General features: G+C 36.2%; 1 protein-coding gene across 4 annotated transcripts in view; it reads right to left on the reverse strand.

Moving 5' to 3' along the window:
• The window catches only part of LOC140148782 (uncharacterized), a 120,102-nt gene extending 96,441 nt beyond the window's left edge, over window positions 1–23,661 (reverse strand). For all 4 annotated transcript variants that reach the window (XM_072170849.1, XM_072170851.1, XM_072170848.1 and 1 more), the window contains exon 1: window positions 23,020–23,661. In XM_072170849.1, the coding sequence (XP_072026950.1) occupies window positions 23,020–23,217 (198 nt within the window). In that variant the 5' untranslated portion in view covers window positions 23,218–23,661. The remainder of the gene's footprint in view (window positions 1–23,019) is intronic.
• Between the last annotated feature and the right edge of the window lie 377 nt (window positions 23,662–24,038).

A 24,038-nucleotide genomic window follows, 5' to 3' on the forward strand; every position in this document is an offset into this window, starting at 1 on the left:
ATTATTTGGGAAAGGGAGCCAAAGCTTCACAAAATTAAACCCTAGAGTGGTATCTTGTAGGACTACAATTTATGTACTCTGCAAAGTGAACAAATCCCTTTCAGTCAGGAAACCACATCCGGTCTTTGAAAAAATATAAAACCCTTTTTATATTTAATTATTAATACCGGATGAAGATGGAAGAAGAAACAGAAGATGGAATAGATGCCCACCATTACTTAAAGTCACTTATATCATGACCTTGATCATCATCATGTTACAGTCTTCACTTTCATTGAATTACTTTAAACTGATGGAAAATTAAGCGGAAAATACTTTCTGCTGTAACTCAATACATTGTTCATTAAACCTCCAGAATCTGTGATTAAGCTTACATCTAGTATCAGCATAAGGATCATGTCATCAAAATTTAAAAGACAGGGCAACACAACACACCACCACACACAACATGCAATCATGCATACACACTCCAGTGGCATGGCCAAGGGTGGGGGAGCTTCCCCCTGTGAAAAGTATTTCTCCCTCCTCCCCCTGTGGGATGCTCTTCCCCCCTGTGGGATGCTGGTCACCCTAATTCTACTTCTTTTTTTGTACTTTTTATCCCATTTTCATCAAAGTTTGACCCCCTTGAAAGTAGCCTTGCCCCCTTTGCCCACCCTCTAAAAAAGTGCTAGCTATACTACTGTACATCCCACCCCTACACATACACACCACCCGTCACAAATGCATACACACCGCCAGTGTACAATTGTACATGCACATCCTTTTGGTATCACTGCATTTCCAATTTAGACCACTACACTTGAAATGTCCATCCTCATAAAAATGGTGTGTTATCAAAAATGACTTAAGATTGTGTCTCTGTGAATAGGGGATGGGGTGAGATATGTGTGTGATACAAGATACACAGATATGCACAAACACACCCCTACCCTACCCCTACCCTACCTATGTTTGCTCATCCTCCAACCCCATTTTTATTTAAGCAACACTTAACTATATAAATGTGGCTTAAAAAATGTATCTTCTTTGATGGCAACTGTTTTAGTAACACGTAGCATACAAATTACAATATGATCGTAAAATAATGTTGAAAAGTCAAAATTCAGTGATAGTCAACTCATCTTTTGCTTCTTTGATTGCATTACATATCCTTGAGATGTTATTAATTACAATGTACATCATGTATACAAATAGCCTGCAGACTTCAGTTGCATCTAATGACTGTACTGTTGCAAATTCTTGGAAATGTGTAATGAGGCTTATTTGAGCTTATGGTTAATTAAACAGGTTAAATGAATGCAAAGACTATGTACATAATGGTCAACATATATTCCATAAACATCTTCTTCTCCTTTTAGATTTATAAGTCCAACTTGCAGGACCCTTTCACTTTTGTTCAAAAAAGTTGTATAGAAGGACCATTGAAGAAGAAACAACATTTCAATGACAATATAGCACCGCTATATGCATATATGTTTTGTGATGGATTTTGTACATGTATGTACTTGATAATTTTATAGATCTAGAAGATTTCAACTAAGACTGGATGGTACATTTCCATTTCTATTTAAAAGTCCGACTAGGCACAAAATGTTTCCACCTGAAGTTCCCTTGGAATTCAACAAAAAGTAGAACCACTTCCATTAAAGAAAGCCATTAGGGAACAAACCAAAAGATTGATGACGTCCTAATCCTATAAACGAAACTAGTTACGTTTAGGGGGGAGGGGTAAAAATACTTGATTACTTTTGTAAAAAAAAAAAACAGTAAGCAGTTACTCTCATCTACAAAAAATGTAGTAGTATCATGGTGCTGAAAAATCCAGTGCACTTTGTCAAATGAGATGATCTCAAAGTATTTCATAATACAGATCTATTATTGATTTCAATTGCACCTATTGGAAGATCAAAAGTAGGCCATAGGTCAAACAAAATTTTTCATCAAAATTAATTACCGCTATTCAGTCTGTCACAGATGTGAATTAGGTTAATGGTAATTAACCATTACGCTCATTTACGTCAGAGTGTAGATCTCGATACTTTAAAGCAAATCACGCCGATGTCAATCGCACATCGTTACCATGAGCGATTCTCCCTCGTCAAGTTTCATTAATATTTCACAAACCAAACCTATCAAAGATGAGGATGACATAAAGCTACATGTAATTTTCTTGTCAGACGGATGCATCGGCCTCAAGATTTTCTCCACTATTTAATTTCCTTTCAAAGCAACATACATCATGGAGTAAGCAGTACAAGAATGTACCATCAGCGATAGCTGCCAGGTTTCCTATGTCATGTGTACAATATAGTATGCTGTATGCATAAACTGTTAAATGACTTATGGCAGCTATTGCAGATAAGGCTTTCTTGCACTGACCCATCAACCGGTATCAGAATGACATGCAACAACTGAGAAGACTACAGAAAAATGCCTTTAGGTGAGGAGTCAGGATTTTTTTTCAAATGTGACAAGATTTTTTTCCTCCAATGTGTCAGGACTTTTGCCCATCAATACATACATAATCAATCCATCCTGCGATGTTATTTTGAAATCGTTCTGATACGGTATGATGTCAATAGATCATATCATCTCTTAGTGTGACATCAATGTTGGTGTGAGGCCACTGTGAGGTTACAGAGCTGGCACATAATCATGATAATATTGAGGCGAAACATTGGTTTCAATGCTCTGTGTGCTAGCCATAGGCTTCAACATAAAAGTCCCAATTTTTTCTCAAAATTGTTTTCTCAAAGATTTAATTTAAAATTTAATGCATTTTTCATGCTGATTCCAAATATGGTCATTAGATTGTACAATTCTGAAACTTTTGAATATTTTAAGAAAATTTGTGTTTTATGTTATTGTCTGTGCAAATTCTTCGACCAATCACAACCAAACAACAAAAACTTCAGAATTGCTTGTGCATTTCTATGACGTCCAGATTATCTAAAAAGTCTATTTATGAATATTAAATCATAGCCAGGATCATAATGTTCTTGTAAGGTCAACCTATCTGTTTACCCCTTCAGCAAAAACTGACATCAAGCTTTGGCTAAAACTGAACCTTTGTAGAATTTCATCATCTTTCACAGCCTCGCAGTGTTGCTGGCAACTTGATCAGATTGCTCAACATTGGGACAAAAATTGTCCCTACATTGTAACTACAACATGGATATGATGGATGGATTTGCTCACTAATTACTCTCTGCATCAGATTCACATCCATCCCTAGATATACCAATACGGTATATCCTAACTATTATCATAGTGGAAAGATATATTGGAAGTAAGTGGAAGAGATTGGACAAATTTACATCGCCACAATGTACACATAATGACAACACTCGATAGCTCGAATTCAGCGGATATGAGCTGCGCAAATTTCTTCACAAATGGATGGATCAAGTGGCACCTTGTTCTGTAAAAAAACTAATAATTCATGAACCTTTCATAAAGCATGCTACATGCACATATACTACATTATTAATGCTCCATGTATTTTCATCAGATCAAAAAAAATTCTTCTCAAAAATTAACATCCTATAAAAGCAAACCAAGTCAATATTAGCAGCACATTATCATCAACCAACATCATCTGACTTTTTCCAGCCAGCCATGGGTTAACTCAGAGGAGGAGACGACATCATGCTGAGATTACGTAATCACGCAAGCATATTATCAATCGGTAGCGTCATGTGACCGCGTCAGTTCACAAAATGCCAGGGTCGAGTGCGGACGCCTGGTCACTGCTGGTAAGTACGCGCAGCATTGGGGCTTCGAGAACTAAAACATAGACCCTGTATTTATTTAATTATCAGGAAACTTTTAAGATTCAATTTTATTTCAACATTTTTCCGGTGCTTTTTGCTAGTTGCGGTTAAATAGCCCATATTTCACCTCAGCGGAGAAATAAAGAGGATGTTTGTTGTTCATCGATACAACGCGAACGCATGCATTAGCATGCATATTGGAAGCAGCTAGCTACTTGGTTCAGGTCTTCTACGGTAAGATTCCTTTTCGTGAACGATTTAAATGTCTTTCTGATAAAATAATCCATTAATATTTTTCATTTGTTACTCTGATTTCTTTGTGGTATATATTCAAAACTCGAAATAGCGCCGAGTTTCGAGCTTTCGTTATGTCAGGTTCAGTGTGTTATGGTGCAGAATTCTGCTACCTTTCATGTTCGTAATCGTATTTCCGGCCTTTTCATGATTTTTTTTGGACCCGGCGCGGCTCGGATATTCCATTCCAACAAACAATTTATTGAATGAATGTCTTTCTGATATAATAGGAATACATACCACCAAGAGATATGCACATTTTCCTGATCGCATGCATGTATAAAATTGACCACATTTTGGAATTGGATCCTAAAAATTTTCACTAGGCAGGGCTCATAATTTTACCAATTGCATCAATCTACTTTTAAGGTTGAGCATCCTGCTACTATACTGATACTGTTAAGCAGATTTGCCTTATTCAGAAAGCGTACAGTGCAGTATTTTGCAATTCAAGAACTGGCCGACTGTTCGCGTAAAAAAATCACGCCTGCGTGAGGCTGCGCATCACGCGATGCTACGCAGGTTGATCGGCGAATGAGCTGGTGATGATGACGTATTTCAGGCTAGCCAATCAGAACCCGACTTCATTTTATTGATTGTTTACACCGTAAACTGCCAAAAATAGGTCGGATAAAAACTGAAGGAATTCAATTTTGCAAAAGGCTGCAAGTTGCAATATGTATTGACATTCGCCATTGTTTTGTTATACTGCACAAATTAAGGACCACCAATGTCAGGATTTTTAAAAATCAATATATCGGCCACTCAATCGGCCAGATTTTCCAAAATTTAAAAGGAAACCTATTGATTTATTTTTTCATTTTTTCATTTCATATACAGTGGAGATGATGAATGCGAACCAGACGAAAGGTATTCTCATGTGTGTATTTTGAAGTCTAGTTCGACGCCTATGCACTGTGCAGCTAAACCTGATGATGAAGAGAGCGACAAATGACAATGTAAGGCCACAAAAAAAGAAAACACTGTTCTACGGGCCCAACCGACCCAGATTTTGAACAAATTGGGGGAAAAAATGTTCATGTACAAGTTTTGTGTGTGTATTTTCTCAAATTGCAAATTATTTACAGATACAGACTGGTGATTTTTTGGGTCATTTAAAAAAGAACCCGACCGACCCTACTTGAAAGGTCCGTCCACCCGTAGAACAGGGTTTCTTTTTTCATCGCCTAAGCGGCAACAACAATTCTACGGAGCTGACAACAATGAAAGCGACAGCGAGAAGGTGTGCGTCTGATTCCAGTGGTGATGAAGCTTGTTGGCTCCGTTTTTGAGCAGCGGTACCACCAGAACATGTTACATGCAAGAGTCAAAATTAATATCCAGCAGTGTACTGGTCCATATCAGCAATTCAGTATCGCTGGACAAAAATGCTCTCAAACTGGAAGCAGAAGAACTTGAACCTATGTGGGATTCATAGCTGAATGCACTATTGTATGTGGTGGTACCGGATAGGAGTCCGGTCCGGGTTCGATCTCCTCTAATTGTTGGGATTTTTTTTTCCTTTCGTAAACCTTTTTTTTTTTTTTTTTTTAGCAAATTTTTTGTTTCAAAATTCTTTTTGTTGGAATTTTAGGGTAATTTTTTTTTTTTTGGCCAAGAGTTTTTTGGAGGGCAAAATTTCAAAATAATATTCAAACAATAGAATTTTTGAGAAACAATTTTTTTGGGGGGCAAAATTTGGTGCACAATATAACAGAAAACAATTGGATCTACTAAACTGTGCATGCACAAGTATAGGAATAAAGATTCTGAAAACATCCTTCCTTGTGTGAACTGAACTTGTTACATAAGCCTTTTCGAAGTATGGCGTACACAATAGGAGGGCAGTAATCAGTATTCAATTTGGGTAAAACCCGCAAATTCAAAAGCCTTCCTTTACCCACTTCGCATCGCCACCCCTAATGTGTCCGCCAAATTTGCGAAAAAAAGGTGATATTCACTTAATTTCAGAAAGCGTAGGGTACAGTCCTCCTGAGCATTTTGACACTTTTTTTTTTTTAATACAAAAAATTGGTTGAAAAGTGAGAGAGTGTCAGCCCAAAATTTTTTGATGGGAGTTTAAGAGCTAATTTTGGATGCAAGGGCACTGTTCAGCCTAAAAACTGTTATGCATCCCGACCCCTAGTCTCGGTCCCAGTCGGTTTGTGCTCCTTCGTCACTAAAGTGTGTTTAGTGACGGAGGAACACAAACCGCTGGGACCAAGACAACTCCGACCCCCTACTGAATATTTAAAAGTCAAAACTGCTCCCCTTGTATGTAGTTATTTTGCAGACACACTCTCTCAATTTTTCCCAATTTCAATAAAACTGGCATCAACTTAAAGCCTTAAGTCCCATTCTTACTCCACATCGGCCAGCGCTGCGATGCTGTGATGCTTTTAAAACCTTGCAGCATCGCGCGATGAAATTAAAATGTACATTTTAATTTCATCGCGCGATGCTGTGATGTTTTAAAAGCATGTGGGGTCTGCATTTCCTTTTATGGTCATTCTGCCGACCATGATTTTCCAGCAGCCAATCACAAGCGTGCATGGCTGCGATATCGCAGCGGGATGCTATAAAGTTGTACAAAATCCAACTCTATCGTGGACCGAAATTTCCACCGCGCGATGAGAATTTTACCACCGAGCTCGTAAAAACCTGGCTCAGATTTCAGTTTTTATAGCATCGCCTCGCGCTGCAATGTGGAGTAAGAACCGGACTTTAATGTACGATTTCCTTCATTGACAAGTGTGGGAATTGCAGGAATGATATACAGGAATTTTGCGTGAATCACATGATTCTTGGAAATTATATATTGTCTGGACATGAAACTTAACGACAAGACAGACAACAAGACTACAACACAATTCAAATTTACTCTTGTAGCAAAAATCTTGGCAAGCTTTATTTTACAAGTTTGCAACAAAATTCATATCTGGTCATAATTAGGCAGCATGTGTTGAGTATAATACTAGTAATAGATGACTGCACTGTTAAGCAGTGATGTTTTGTACGCATACTGTTACAACCTCTTTTTTCCATTTTTTTTACTGTTGAATTAAAGAATTTGATATTAAAACCAAATTATGCACAATGTTGTTATTAGACTAGATTTGATTTCTTTTGTGTAAAAAGGTTGAAATTATAATGTATTTTAAGCCAGGTATTTTCAAGTAATTTTGTGCCCTGGTACCCGACTGGTTTTTCGTGCTGGTAATCAGGTACCGAAATTGCAAAAATAAGTTTTTATTTATTTTGGAGTGTCTCTGGACCTAGAGCTAAATGCTAAATCATTCATGGTTGACTTTAGCTCTAGGTCCAGGGACGCTCCAAAACAGAAAAAATAAAAAACAAATAATTAAAAAAAACAATTGGAATTTCCGGTCCCGGGCAGGTAATTGTCTGCACAGGTAATGTAATCTCGGGCGGGTACCCACAAGCCCACTCGAAAATCGCTGCCTTATTTGGCCCTCAAACACAAATCTTTGAACTTATTTTAAAAACGCAAGCTTTTGGCCCATATTTCCCAAAATTTAAATTTGACTTTAATTGCCAGTTACAACTAAGGGGGCTATCATTTTCTTCAGAAGGGGGTCCCAAATTTTCGGTGTCAATAAAATTGCACCCCCCTATTTCGGCAACAAAACAGGTTAAAATTGTATAAATAAACACACTATCTGTGGCCATCTTGTGACTCCCTACATTTTGGTCATCAAAATTGTATGACCCCCCTGTTTCTCTTTCCGAAAATGAATGACCCGCCCAGATATTTGGGTTCCTCCTTCCAAGAAAAAATGATAGCCCCTAACTAAAGGAATAAGATTTAGCTGTTTCATTTTGGCCAAATAGGATATTTTTTTAATCCGACAAAATGAGGCCTAAAAATTGTTTGATTGGTGTACCATAAAAAATTGGGTCTGTAAATTGCTTTTTTCTTTCTTTTTTTAAATTTTAGTTTTTAATATTACCGTATTAAATTATTTTGCAAAACAGTAAGAAAAAAAAAGTCTAAAGGTCGGGCCTATTTTTAGGGTCGGTCGGTTTACGCCAATCAAACAATTTTTTTAGGCCTTAGTGCTGTATTTTATGGAATAGGGAGTAGCTACTCCTTGGTTATTAAAATCTCAACTTCCCCCAAATCCAAAAATGGTACCAATTTTGCTGTTTAGTGTTTCGAAAAAACTACAAGGGCAACAAATTAGGATTTCAAAATTTATTTAAGAGCCCAATAAAGAGTAAGAAAATGATACACTTCAGGGACCGCTTCAATATTAACGCCAGTGTGTGGGTGGGAGTTATGACAAAATAATTGACAAAAAACTTTTTCCCTCGCGTCCGCTTAAAAGTTTCTGATTCCCCTTATTTTCCCCTTTTCTTCATTTCCCACCCCTCATGGTTCAAATAACTAAGATTCCCTCAAGATCCCCATAAAAATCTGGATTTCACCCTTAAAACTCCCACCTCCCCGGATTAAATATTGAACGGTCCCTTATCATCATTGGGTATGCAATGGATCTTTTCTTCAGCCTGTTTAGTGTCACTTTCAGTACCCTCTGCTCAATCATGGGCACCCAAGTTTGTGATTGGTAGTCACACTGGTGCATATTTCCCTGGCTGTAGTATTGAATCGCAAGACACCAACCATGGAGGTACTATACTACCTCCATGCACCAACCAAATACTTATATGGCAGAGCTCTCACACACACATACAAATACAATGGCGGTTTGTCGGTTAAACGCTTGTGGTGCAACAGAGTGAAAGCACAAACATCACTATGTTCAATACAAAATTTTAGTCACATGACATTGTTTCAAGACAAGATTACGACGCCTTTCCATTTCCATTAGGTTGTACACTTCTCAGGTAGCGAAACTCTTCCAACAGCATCGGTAGTACCATCTTCCCAAGATGCATCCGTTTGTCAAAAGCGAGATGCTCAGAATCACAACTCATCTTCATATTGAATCTCTGAAAAAGAGAATAAATTAAAAACATTTAATTATGATTTCTTTTGTAAAGTTTATGTACTGACGCATGCGAGCTAGCAGAGATTTAAAAACAGGACTCGAGGAGGACTCGGCTGGACTCAAAGATGAATCCTCGAGTACTTGAGGTTTGAGTCCGAGTTCTTAGCTTCCGAGTCCTTGAAAAACTCGAGTCCGAGTCCAGGACCCGAGTCCTACAGCAATGCCCCCACTCATGCACTACTGCACTTTTTTAATCAATGAGCTAATTTGAAGCTACAGCTTTCGAGTTAGTTGCTATTAAATACTAGAAAAAGTACAAGTATTCGAGTAAAAAGTCAGATGAGATTTTCTCATCTACTCTGCAATGTCTGAGTCTCTGTAACTTAGAGATCGAGTCGAGAGCATACATGATTTACCGACGCAAATGAAAAATTACATGATTACGGCAGAGAAATTATCAGATTTGAAAACAAAGAAAAGAGAAAGCTTAAAATTGTCGAGTGTCGACGTGTGTTCCGTGACCGTGTACACTGCAATATAAATCTACATGACCAGGACGTCCGGAACTGCAAGTGCAACTGACCCCATATTCTTATGCAAAAAGTATAAAAGTCAAGCATAAAGTACATTATTTGAGTAAAAATATAATGTAGCTTACCATTCTGGCGATAATCGTTGTTCAAATGAAGAAAATAGGCAACGTGAAAGACGATTTTGTGAAGATGATTTCTTCAAAAACATCGCGAAGAGTGCTGCATTTGTCATGTTTGTTTACTTCGAGGACAGCAGCACATGCGAGTGTCCATGACCTTTTGACCGAAATAGGCACTTTTGCGACGCGTGCTTTCTAAAAGTTGCCTTATTAGCTTGGCTGATACCCGTTGTCTTCAGATTCGGTTTCAGTAAATTTGAAATCGCTGTATTAAAAACATTTTAGGAGCGCTTAAATATTGAGCACCATGGATATTTGCAGCACGATATAGGAATTCATGTAGTACCCATCAGTCTCTAACCGCTGCACTTCACGAAGCGCAGAGAGGGGGAAAAACTGGGCCGTCTTTTTGCCGTGTGTAAGATACGGTGGTTCCAGGTTTAAAAAACCGGACTGAATTGCCGTAGGCGTTATCGTCGCTGGATACCGTCTCCTCCTCTGGGGTTAACTAATCAACGGGAAATTTTATCTTCAATCAACACATATTTCCCACCTCCTCTTTCAACATAGGTATGTACCTACAAACTGCTAGCGGCCCGATGCGATATGGACATAGCTTATCAACCACCGTATAAAATGACCGAAAAAAAGATCAGATATCCTCCTCAAAGTTAAAGTAGCCTCGAGGAGTACGATATTTGATGACCTTTTCCATACAAATAATCTTGACACTGGTCAATATCGGATCAAATTGGGTGCGTATCCGCTGGTGTTTGCCTTGGACTGGCAAGGCTATCTTTTTCCAATCGCCAAGTGGTCGTCAGGTTTAGTTTGATGAGGCGCCTTCTTCAATCCTTTTTACTTGATGAACACTTCTTTTTAATATGATTGAATGTATTGATAAGTTCTAATAGGGTTTAGCCTAACAGGAGACCACTTAGTCTTTCGGTTCATCAATTGTCTGAAGATAGTTGATCCAAGCCCCTGGGTAGTAGCCGATGGCCAAGCACAGCGATAATGTGGTCACTGGTCATGCACATGAAGGCATGCTGTGCAAGATGAGACTGAATGCCAAAAGTTTTAATCTCTAGTATTTAAATATTCAACAATTCTTCATTTTGCAGAACAAATTGTATAATTATTTGGATGTTTACTTATTTTCAAACAAAATAAATAAGAATTGATAAGAGTCTCCCCCTTACCCTCTCTCAAATCAAAATTAATTGCATCAAACATTTTGTTTCTTCTTTTTTTATCCTCCCGATATTAAAGTTCACAACTAATACATACGGAAGTCGAAAAATAAATTAAATGGTTCCTCCAATTCTATATCATCTTCAAAAAGATAACACATATATTCCGCATCCTGGTCTGAATGCATTAAAACATGGGACAGCACGGTACAATCCCCTTAATGCTCCATCATACTCATATTACAGCGCACATGGCCAACAAAACAGCCTGATATTCATACACTTCCATAATCATCACCTATTGAAGATAACTTTTAGGTAACTAGAACTGCTCGGCTTTTACTACAACACAAGGCTGGTTTAGAGTGGTGGACATCAGTTTTCATCTGCAGAGACACTCTACACCATGGATAGATAAGGAGGATGAGTTCTATGTAAGAAAACATAAGCATCACATTATTTTTTTCCAGAAAATTGCATTCAACTAGGTCGCAATTAGGTAGCGTGCCTTTTTTTACTGTAAAATATACTACCAGTTCTTGGCAGGCCTGGAAGTTTTGTGGTCAGGAAGTATGTTCACTACATGAACTTCTGCTACATGACAATCTCTTGATGCTGATCCAAAAGAATCTTAAATACAAATGAACCATAATCACATTTTTGTGGGAAACCTTTGGCTTAATGACTTCATTTTGGCTAGCAATTACATTCCGTGTGAGACTTTATTTCCTAAAATCAAATTGCCACAACTTTTTTTTTTAATTTATAAAAGTATTCAGGTCAACAATTTAGTGATTTAAAGTACTGTACCTCAATTGCCACAATAAATCTTTTTTTTACAGAACACCTAATGCAATGGTGGCTAGTGATGATGATGTTGATGAAGATATCATTATCTAGATGATCCATTTGTCACTTTCAAACACCATATAGAACATTCAAAATAAAAATCTTTTACCAGACATCCACAATCATCAAGCAAATTCGTCACCCTGCAGCATGGCAGTGTTGCCAAATTGAATTAGGCCAGGTCATTTAGATCTGAGAGACACTGAATGGAAGATGACTCTTTCTAATGCATCATCTTGACACAACAAGTATTATTATACAGACGCACTTTTTTCGCACAGACCTGTTCTTTCCTACAGCAGATTATCATCTCGTCCCAATCCCATGATGCCTTGTGTCAGTGCCTTTAAAATAACCATCACAAAATCTGCCATTTTTCCAAAGTAAGACAATTATTTTCATAAGATGACAAGGCCCAGAGAGAGGTAGTAGTTTCAAGTTGTATTTGAAGATGATGATGATGATGACGATGATGATGATGATGACGATGACGATGATGATGATGAAGATGAAGATGATGATGATACAATTGGAATATACCAAGTTTTTAGGGTTTATCCTTAGTGTAAGAGAGCATGAAATATTAATAGAATTAGAGTTAGGATTAGGGTTAGGGTAAGGGTTTAAGGTTAGGGTTAGGGTAAGGGTTAGGGTTAGGGTTAGGATAAAGGTTAGGGTTAGGATTAGAGTTAGGATTTGTTTGGGGCTCTCTCTTACATGAAGGATACACCGTTTTTAGGCCACTCTGTGATAAAGTTCAATTTTCTTGTAAAGCATCATGGGTAGACTATAACTCCTACCATGGTTCCATACCATTCCTGATTCATGCTATTGTGTCTATTTTATGCCATGTAACGCAGGTTGCCTGGTGACGCATCTACTACAATGCAAACACTCCTATCATGGGCCAGCTGATTGATTAGGACCCCTGTTCAATTAATGACTAAGACCTGTAAACATTTTGGAGGGCCATTGTCACCCATGCTTGTATTTCCTTGTCAAGAGTGTGACTGGAATAAAACCAGGTTGATTTCAAGGTATACTGTACTTTACAATACATCTACACCATGTAGACTGCTGTTCTTTTTGAAACTATGATGATACCCATTGCCCAAATTTCTTAAACAAAATAAACATTCATTTAATATTAAATCTAAGATTCCATCATGTTGATAAAACTTTAGATTGCCAAATTTGTTTTTCTTCCTTTCACTTCTTTTTGCCTAAATACAAGACAAAATTTGTAACAGAATGCAAAATTCTCCCATTTTGACGCAATATACATTTAATTTGATAAATTGAAAATCTTTTGGGCCTTAAAAATGTATTTAAATTTATTTACTTATTTTAATTTTAAAATCTGCCTGATCTACAGATTGACTAAATCAGTTATTAGTTCATTCAAAGATAACCCATTCCAAGCATTTGTACTTGGGTAGATTTTAAAAGAGCGTTTGATGAAGAACCATAGGAAAAACCAAAAGGCTACACCGCCTGATATGAATATAAATAATGGAGAAAATGTATGCAACACAATATATTAAGAGGACTTGAAAAACTACCCTACAATGTATTCATTAAAGGTCATTATCTACACTACTCAATAATTTCCTTGCTCATTCACCCATAACTTGACAAAGTTAACCACTAAATTAATCCATTTTAACACAATTAGCGATTTTCATATCTAAGTACGTATTAAAACTGTGGTGTATACAGGATATAGAAATGTCAAGATAAGCATCATACACTTAAGTTTACCACTGGTAGAAGTAGTACTGAATTTGAACTCCATTGATCTGAAGATAAAAGACAAGACTACATGTATGCAGAAGCATCCTGAATTGATATCACATGCCACCATGATCATTAAGGGCAAGAATTGTACATAGTATTGTTATTCATGCACATTTTTGGTAAAGACTTTTGTTGCATACACAAGTACACATTGGGGACCAAAATCCAAACAATCCTGATCCATTAGGCAACAAAAAAACCCTGCTTTATCACCCAGATTTTGTGTTTTGGAAGAATTGATTTTGACTGAATAATTTGAAAAAATTCAGAACATTTTTCAAAATTTTTTTTGCAAAATGCATCAAATTTTTTCCAGATTTTTCAAGTTTGTGCTGATATTTTTCTTTTTTTTTAGGGTCATTTTGCCTCAGAACATTTTTCAAAAACTTTGCAAAAAGCATTGAATTTTTGCCAGGTTTTTCAAGTTTGTACTGATAATATTAGGGCCATTTTGCCTCCAGAAAAAAGTCTCGGCCAACTGACCCTACTGACCCTAACAGGATTGGTTTTTTTCATAGTCTTACCCTTATTATAAAGACAATTTACAGTCATTAAGTACTGGTACTCCAAATTTACAAAGACACAGAGATATGTAAGACATTTCCCTATACGGTCACTTAAAGTAATACTATATTTAAAGTCCATCCGAAAATTAGCCTAGGGTTACAACCCTTAAGGTTAACACCAATCACTTAAAACTCTATTCAAATTTTAGTGAAAGCAGCTGTACTGCAGCCATTCATTCATGTTTTATTCAAGGATTATTGCTACACCAATATTGTTGTTTTTGTTGCTGACCTTAATTGACCCCCACATGTTTGACAGATGACACAACTTAATGAAGTCAACATCTATAGAGTTTAATGGTAGTGCCTCCTGGGACCGCATACTGGTCAGTAAACCCCCATAAGGGAACCAAACTACAACAGCTAACCAAATGCCGAATATCTCAATATATTGGTTTCATCAGCTGATATTGAAGTTGAAAGTAATTATTATATTTTTGCTATGGCAACTGTTTTGGTTTACAAATTACAGCTGACCAACCAACAGTGACATGACATACTTCCTAAATATAGGATGGGTTAATTAATTAACCAAAGAAAGGAAAAATACAGCTAGTAACTATATTCTAGGAGGATAGGGCATCAAATTCAATTCAATCCTATTTTCATACAACATTTTACACAGCAGCAGCTAGTATTAGAAGTAGTAACTTGAGGCGTTTACCAGAAATAGGCAATGATATTATGTGTGAAGTATTTCCTTCAAAATTTCTATATTTAGGTGATTATATTTTGAGTACATCACCTATCTAGCCTATTTATACTTCAATTTGATATCGGTTTTACTTATAATATAAGCCTACATGTAGCATAGGACTAGAGTAGAGCCACCTATTGGTTTGTTTTAGAAGTTAAGCCCATTGTAAACTTTGACATCCTGGGAAACATTTAAATCCTATTTAAAATTATATTGAGGAAAAAGACCAAAAACTTTGGAATTCCTAAAAATACCTATTCCTAAAAATACCTAACCGCTGTTTTTTTTTTTTTATTGTTATGCAGGTCTTTTTTAGAATGGTGTGTTTCTACATGTAGACATGCAGAGTAAACAGAACGGTAGGTTATTCTAAAGGATAAAATGTGACAACAAAAAATACCCCATGTATAAGGCTGTATGTTGTCCTCAACCGTCCTACCCTAAATCCTGAAAAATCAGGGTCGCAATTTTTTTTTTTTTTTTTTTGAATGATGATTTTTACAGATTTGTTCAAAAACTCAATGTTTTTCACTTAAAATTAATATTTTATTGTAAGACTAGTCTTTAATTGTTGTCTAACAGGTATCCAGAAGTCAAAATTGACAAATGTCCCTAATTGAACTTAAGCATTATTTAATATTTGAGGGGATTTTAAAAAACTGAAGGTTTAAAAAAAAAAAAAAAAAAAAAAAAAAAAAAAAAAATAATCTGACCGTCCTACCCAAATTTCCCATTTTTCCACTTGAGGGCAACACAACAATATTTTTTTTGCCTAATGAACATGTTGTATGCATGTACATGACCAATGGGGTCTAATATTTCCATGTCATCCACTCTCTAATCGATGGAATCGTCTTTGGGGGAAGCCGGTCAGCAATCTTTTTTTGATCAAGAATGCATGGATGATGCACGGATTAAACCATGTAGATCCCACTACCAGAATTTTAAACCAATGTGATTAGCAAGCAGTTCATGTTTGACACGTGTGTACACATGAATGAATCATAACATCAATTTGTCTTAGTAATTCCCTTAATGACTCCACTGTCTCCTAGCTCATCATCCTGTGAACTTGAACCAACAATCATACATGTGATTAAACACTTGCTGCTAATTCCTTTGTTTAAAGGGGCTGAGTAATTACTACTCACAATATACAGAGAATGCTCTTGTTATTGGAAAGTCTGAACAAGACCCTTGCCAGGAATCGACATGACCATTATCTACATTTAAGCTGCACAACATAAAAAAGTGTGCAAATATGCAGTGCTCAATTAGAGAACATCTATGCTTGTTTGTATTGAGAAGATTTAAGAACACAATTTAAGGCTCTCCTCATAAGCATTATTGTCTACAAGGGACTATAACATATAAGAACATCATCATGAGACGAAGGCTTTGACTCTACCGATGTGTTGCACGTTTGAACAAGATGACTTTCTTGCTTGCCACACTCTATCCAGGTGTTGGGAGGTGCTGGTGACTAGTGCAATGAAGGAATGCTGTACAAGCAAGATTTCATCCTCAATGGCATTATAATAATGTCCTGGATAACTATTCAGTGCTTCTGTGAATCAACAAACAATTTTAAGGTTATTTCCTTTGAACCATAGAAGATGTAAACAAGATAATCTTATTTATTTATCATCTAAGTATTTTTCAGCATGTCTATGGGACGGGTCATCATTTCCAGCTAACCAAGCATGAAGCTAATTTGTGAAATGCTCTTATTAGTATTTATTTCTACCATTTGATGCGGTGATGTCACAGTGGTACGCCTTCAGTAATGTTAGGTTTTCTAGTGTTTCCTTTTTCACAATCCCATCCCAATTTGACCTTTCCGTACTACACGCCTGAAGCTAAAGCAAGATTACTATACAAGATCTTTACACCCCTCATCAACAGTTCTTCAATCTATAAACACAGTTAAGTAGTACTGGTCATTATGGCGACAACGTTTACTTCCTTTGAGGCAAATATCAACTCCAAAGGATCTACCTCAGATTTAAAATTCTGCTAATTTTTTTTTGCATGGTTTTAGTCTAAATTAGATTTCTGTAAAATTTTTCAGAAAACACATAAAACTAGGTAAATAAATTTAACTGCTTTTCATTTTCAAAAGCGATATATACACAAAGTAGCAAATGTCACATGAAGTGTTTTAAGATGTTATTTTAGGGATGCAATAATCTCTCATCTTTTTTGCTTTGAGGGCCCATAAATTGATTCTCAATTGCAGTGAAAGGGAAGTAGGTCATTCATTACCTTCCTGGTCATACATCCAGGTAGTTTTTATAACCCACCTTTTTCAGACAAGTTACATTTCACATATTTTGCATCATTGTACATGAAAGAGGATGAAGAATAGGAATTTAGTACAGTGTATATTCTTGAAGAAATGTTATCATTTTTGATTAATTGATTTTTAATGGGAAAATTGACGTCCAAAATGAGGTTGAAATTACAGTAGGTGAAAAATATGATACTGAAAGAAAATGATATTTTCAATATCATTGCAGACTTTTCTACCCTTCAATATGGCGGTATTTGTGGCTGAGTGCAACATTTACTGTGCTTAGCATGTAGAGCATTTTATGCATAATCTATGACATTCTGCATGTAGGTGTATGTGGACCCTCCCACGATATGCACAGTTGTGAGTTGTACCTTTAGTTTTACTGTCTACAAATCTACATCTATCATGGTTGTACAGGCATGAACAATTTGGTTTTTGCAAGGTTGGAAAATTATAAAAAATATTAATTGCTTTTACATTTACATCAATAAATACTTGGGTCTATTATATAGTTTTTCAAATACAATCATGAGTTCCTCAGCACATGCAGCATTCAATTTACCTGGCTTTGCACTAGCATTTTTGAACAACCTGCTACGCAAATATCAGCTTGTCTATCTTTTTTTTTTTACAATGTAAACATAATGGCTAATATCATAAAAACATCACTTAATTTGTGTTTGCTAAAAAATTAAAATATGTTACTCTGGTTTAATTTTTTTATTTTTCATGTGTACTTTTAAGTATGGCACTGTATACATTACCTGTATACAGGAAGTAATCAATATGAATAGAGGAATCATTTACTAAATGAGTTCCTTTCATAATCAGAACTGTGTACCGGTACACAATTTCTTTTCTTACCAGATATATATGTGACATGCCAGATTATTTTGATTAACTAATTCACTTACCGTATTCGTCCGAGTATAGTCCCACGCTCGAGTATAATCCCACCCCCATTTTTCAAAAATTTCAGAATTGTAAAAAAAAAATAATAATTTTTTTTTTTTTTTTTTTTTAAGTTTTTTTTTTGGTTTTGAGTGTCCTGGACCTAGACCTAGATGCTAGGATCATTCATGGTTGACCTAAAAAAAAAAAAAAAATTCAAGATATTTTGTATTTTTAATATGAAAATTGATAATTTGTATTCATGTCATACTCTATTAATGATTTCAAAATGCATTGAATTTGAATGCATTTTGAAATCATTAATAGAGTATGACATGAAAACAAAGTATCAATTTTCATATTAAAAATACAAAATATCTTGAAATTTTTTTTTTTTTTTTTTTTTTTAGGTCAACCATGAATGATCCTAGCATCTAGGTCTAGGTCCAGGACACTCCAAACCGGAAAAAATAAACTTATTCGAGTATAATCCCACCCCCCAATTGTGAAAAATGTTCACATAAAAAACTGGTGGGACTATACTCGGACCAATACGGTAATTATCTTGATTTGTTTATCTTGGACTAAATTATTTATGGTACCGGTACAATTTTTTTAACAGGAAACAAATAGGCCTATGCGTTTTTGAGCCTAATTTGAATTATAATTTTATTCAAACCTTAACATTAAAACGTTGTACAGTACATGCAAGTTCATTAAACTTTTGACGCATAAGTTTATGACCTCAAAATTTCCAATACTACTGGTACTTACAATAATTTAATCACATAAATATTTAATCCTGAAGTAGGCCTACCCTTTAACATAATTAAGTCACTTTAGGCGTGTTTCTATTGGGACCGTTTACCGGTAAAAAGACGGTAAAGGGATTATTTCTGCTCAATAGAAACTGACCTTCCCCGCTATTTACCGGTAAACAGGGGCGAGTTTTTACCGGTAACGTTTTCCGTCTTGAGGAAGGAAAATAGTGGGACGCTTACCGGTAAACGTCAATAGAAACTCACTCCGTTCCGATTGAATGCGCATACAGGGAAGAAAACGGAAGTTGAGTCGCGAAATTGACCTCTGCATCATCTGCATCATCAATGAGCTAGCTTGTTTATGTATTAAAAATACTTAGGCCTAATCCCATACAAATATTTGACTCACTTGCTATAAATAAAGTAAATGGAAGAAATATTCATAATGCATTATCCCTGCATTATACATATTATGCTAAATATTTAACCTGAGTTATGATTTATGACCCTAGTAAAAGCCATGAAACAAAACAACAACATCAGCGGATGAATCCAGCTGTGCATGCGAAAAAAAATAGAAATCAACTCGGATCCGCGGCGGTGTGTGCTTCAGAAAATTAGAAAGATTTCATGAATTTAATAGCCTATTATGTTGTTGATGTTAAATTACTATTCGCTAAAAAGAATTAACTGAAATTAAACTGTGAAAGATTAAATTCTAAGACCTATTTTTTGTGCGCGCAACAATACTGAGTACGCACATCGATATCACTGAGGGGGATTTCCCAATGGCGTAATTTGATGTACGAGAACGAATAAAACGCTAATAAAAAAAACATTATTCTTCAGTCTTCTTTTCTCATGTTTGCTACCTCATTTTTAGCCAAACAATTAAGAAAATACTACAATATTAAAATCCACAATGCTTTGCGATTGACCCCAGTGCACGACCTTTCGCCGGCAAACTTTAAAGGTGTGTCAATTGACGCTGTTCATCGAGTGTTTACCGGTAAACAGCGTGCAATGGAAACTGACCGTTATCCGCCTTTCGCCGCTATTTGACGGCGAACAGTTTTACCGGTAAAATGCAGGGGACTCAATAGAAACACGCTATTTGTGAGTACACATCATGGCAATAATCTCATGATATTATACAGGGTCTGTGCTAAAATCAAATCCCAACCTGATCTTTTGTCTTCTTTCTAGGAAGTTCTGCAAACAGCCTAATTTGGGGTCAACATGGTTTTCACAGCTCCTATACTAATCCCCTTTTGCTTCAGTAACTTGATTATTACTTAGTGCTCATTAGAAAATGGACACTTTGCCCCATATGTTTGCACTATGAAGAATATATTTTCCATGTGATTTTGTTCCAATAATGTACCGGTACATCAAATAAAATAAAGCTAGAGCTGAGTCAGCTGACTGTAAATGAGGAGTTCAGATGCAAAGCACGATATCCATTTTCAAACTTTTTGCTTTCCAATATCGGCCATAATACTATAGTGACACCCTACTTTCATAAATCCAATTGATGTAATATATTTTTGAAACTGATCAAAAGCTGCTCACATTTTATAGATGTTCCTTATATTTGACAAGTACAAGGCCAGGCCTACATCTCAAATCATCTTATACAAATGTATTGCTTGTTGCACGAACTCTTGTTGGATGGCACTGATCAATATTCAAGAAGAAGTGAGAACTGCCATTAAATACAGGTGAAAAAGATGACCTCTTGTCAGGGTTCGATTTAACTGGTGTCGTGGAGCAAAATGCTCCCCATTTTGGACAACCTGCTACACAAATTTCAGCTAAATAGCAATATTTTACAATGTAAACATATGCTAATATTATAAGAACATCGTCTAAATAAGGTTTTCGCTAAAAATTGCTACGCAAATTTTGCAAATTTTTCCGAGTAAATCGAACCCTGCCTCTAGTTATGGTCTGTGGCCCAATATATGCCCAATATGATCAAATTCAAAGGTCATGTTCTGAGCATATGACCCTAGGGTCATATGATTCTAGGGTCTCTGTGACCCTAGAAGATTCTAGGGTCTCTGTTCTGAGCTTGCAAAGCATTGGGGTTATACAGAACTTGTGCCCTGAGAGACTGCAATATGCTTGAAATCCCGATGTAGGCATGCACAAGTTGACGACTGTCTGAGCAAGGCATTTATATTCCGTAGCCTCAGGTCATGTGACATGGATCAACTGTCAGCCACACGTGCCCTAGCAATCAGCTCCAAATTGCCTGAATATCACATCCTCTTGACATTGTGACCTTTTACAAGAAAATCAAAATAACACGCAATATTGTTGTCAAAGAACTTTTTTATTAGATTGTGTCATGGGAGATGCATTGCAGACCGACCTGGGAGATGGAAATATGGAATATACTGGGAACAAAAGACAATTGGTTTCCCTTACAACATAACATGGAAGCATTCTCTTATGGAAGTAGAAGAAATGTATGGGTTGTATTGTTGGTCGCAGCAGCCAAAGATGGATTTTCATTGTCTAAATTCAATGTATTATTGAAAAATAACACCTTGGTATTTTGCAGAAGTTCAGTCTACAAATCATTTACTTTGAAAACTTGCTTGATTTATTATTGTTTTATTTTAAGTATTACATGTACGTTTTACAAAGGTGACGTGGTTTCAGTCCTCTTTACAACATACATTGTACATGTAACTGAAGAACCACAGGACCTGCAAAAGTATATCCGTGATATTTGAATGCTTCTACATCATACATGTTCTATATGAAATTATCAATGCAATTTTTGCCAGAGCTCACTACCATTCGCAGGATGCTATAGTTACTAACCTTAAGAACAATAATTGAAAGGGTTTTAATATCATTATCAAGTTCAAAACTTGTAATGAACATGTCTACAGGTATATTACTTATACATTTTGTGTATGGTACCGGAACCATAGTATCCAGGAAAATGTCACAATAATTGACAAAAAGCAATTTTTGTTCTCGTACAAATGTAAGCCTCCCTGCAAGGTAGAATCTGAATAACCTTTTTCAGATTTGTACTTTTATGTCAGAAACCTCTGGCCATCAACCAATTGATGAAAATTCAAATAGAGCAGAATTAACTTTACATTAGAACTCTTTCCCAACAAAAAATATACGGTAGGGTATGTAATGTAATAAGCCCTTTCGCAAGAATTACAACTGCGCATGTGCAGAAACAAAAATCGCTAAATAAAATTGGAGATAAATACGAGAGGCTACTGTACATTTCCAATGCGGTGAACTGTGCCGTTTGCATAAAATCATCTTGTACTGGAATTTTGCCGATTATTTTGTCTTTATTTCTTCATGATACATTGTATTTGATTAAATATATTGATATCATGAAGAAATAACTTTAGACAAAATATTTGGCAAAATTCCAGTACAAGATGTTTTTATGCAAACAGCACATTTCACCGCATTGGAAATGTACTGTAGCCTCTTCGTATTTATCTCCAATTTTTTCCCCATAATGCATTGCAAGTATGCCGAAATCTGAAATTGCGAACTGGCTTATTAAGTATGGTAATGTTTAATAACTTAATTTCATCCATATGGTGAATGAAATGAATACAAAATATACAAGAAATGGCGAATTAGCAACTTCCCATCTAAAATAATATACAAATATTGAATGTATGAGTTCAATGGTAAGAATACATGTATTTTCATGAGGTGAAATATGGATTGTTCCATTCTACTAGGCTTTGACCTAATAAAATCAAAAATGGGGGGGGGGGGGTGGGGGTTGCAACAACCCTTTGAAGTCTGTGTTTCAAAATATGGCTCAGTAGTAAATGCTAAATATTTGATTCAATTATGTATTTTTATTTTGTATAAATTTGGCCTAAGGGTCATGACCTAGCAATAAAATAATATTAATCAATCAAAATATACCTGTACAGACAAACTCTTCACAATTTGTCTTGGTCTATAGTGTAAGGACTAACAAATTTTATTGCTGAAGATTTATATGTTTGATGAGTTTCAGTCAGTGATGTTGTCTTGTTGAGATACTCTGAGCTCATGTCCAACATCAAACCAATCTGCAGTGCCAGGGGCAGCTGGAACCACATTTTTTTACAGCAAAATGAATTTATTAAAATAAACCTCATACAAATATTATTATTAAGCCGCAATAATTGACTAGTTTTAATCAAATGCATAATAAAATGTAAGTTACAGTGCAGTGTTGATGACATTTTTATAATTTTAACATCGGACAAACGGAGGCTTACCTGCGGCGTTTTATCGATACCATTTTCATCTGGTGATGTAGCCATAAGTGAGCTACCAGCAACTGGTTCAGAGGGTGTCAAAGCAGTACTTCTTACATCTGCTGGAGCTGGAACATCCGATTGCGATGAAGAAGACTCTACATCCCCAGACTCTGCTGCTGCAGCTGCAGCAAGCTTTGTAACATCCGTTTCTGACATGGTTGGTGTAACAACAAGTACAAAATATGATCCGAATAAATAAATTACACACAAATGTTCACTTTGTAAGATCTTTTCTCAGTAACAAGTAGTGTTATGTTCCCAAATGATCTATTGTGATCCCCAAATCTGACGCAAAAACCGTTGTGGTCATCATTTTTATACGGTTAAAAGTTGTGATGAAAACCACAACAGGGCAGAAACTTGACTGTATTGGCTCCGTCAGTGTTTTGTTGGGGTCACTTCAAAAAGTGACTAAAACTTGCACAAATCAACGTTACCGTTCTTGCTGCTGGAGATCAGAAGCTACTATAACATCCACAGATATCTATAAGATGCTAAATTCGTTGTCAATTCCTCGATTAGGAGCATTTTTGTGTAGATACATCACCAAACCATGACACACGGTGAGCTCACAACATCGTCCACATCTGGTGTTTTTGATGTTTTGATATTTTGAGGTAATTCAGTGTTGCCGTTCCATTGATTGGCCGGCCGTCTACTATATATCCGCTAAATTTTGAACATTTCAAAATTGGTAGTTGAGGCATCAAATCAAACCCCCTCTTTTTAATAGTTCGAAGCGGTTATAGCCTAAACCAATGCTTAGGCTTAGGAACCGGGGGCTCAATAATTTTGATTCGGGGGCTGGAATACCTTCAGCCCCCCCTAGGTGAAGTTAAAAAAATTGTGATAAAATACTAAAATAGAGGGAAAATTAGTGTTTGTGACCGGGGTTTGAGGTTATCCTCCGAGGGAGAAACCCCACTCGGTCACACCCAGGGTGGCCCACAATTTTTTTTTCAATTTTCAGCTCCCCT

The sequence above is a fragment of the Amphiura filiformis genome, chromosome 3 (genome assembly GCF_039555335.1).
Source record: "Amphiura filiformis chromosome 3, Afil_fr2py, whole genome shotgun sequence".
Lineage (NCBI taxonomy): Eukaryota > Metazoa > Echinodermata > Ophiuroidea > Amphilepidida > Amphiuridae > Amphiura > Amphiura filiformis.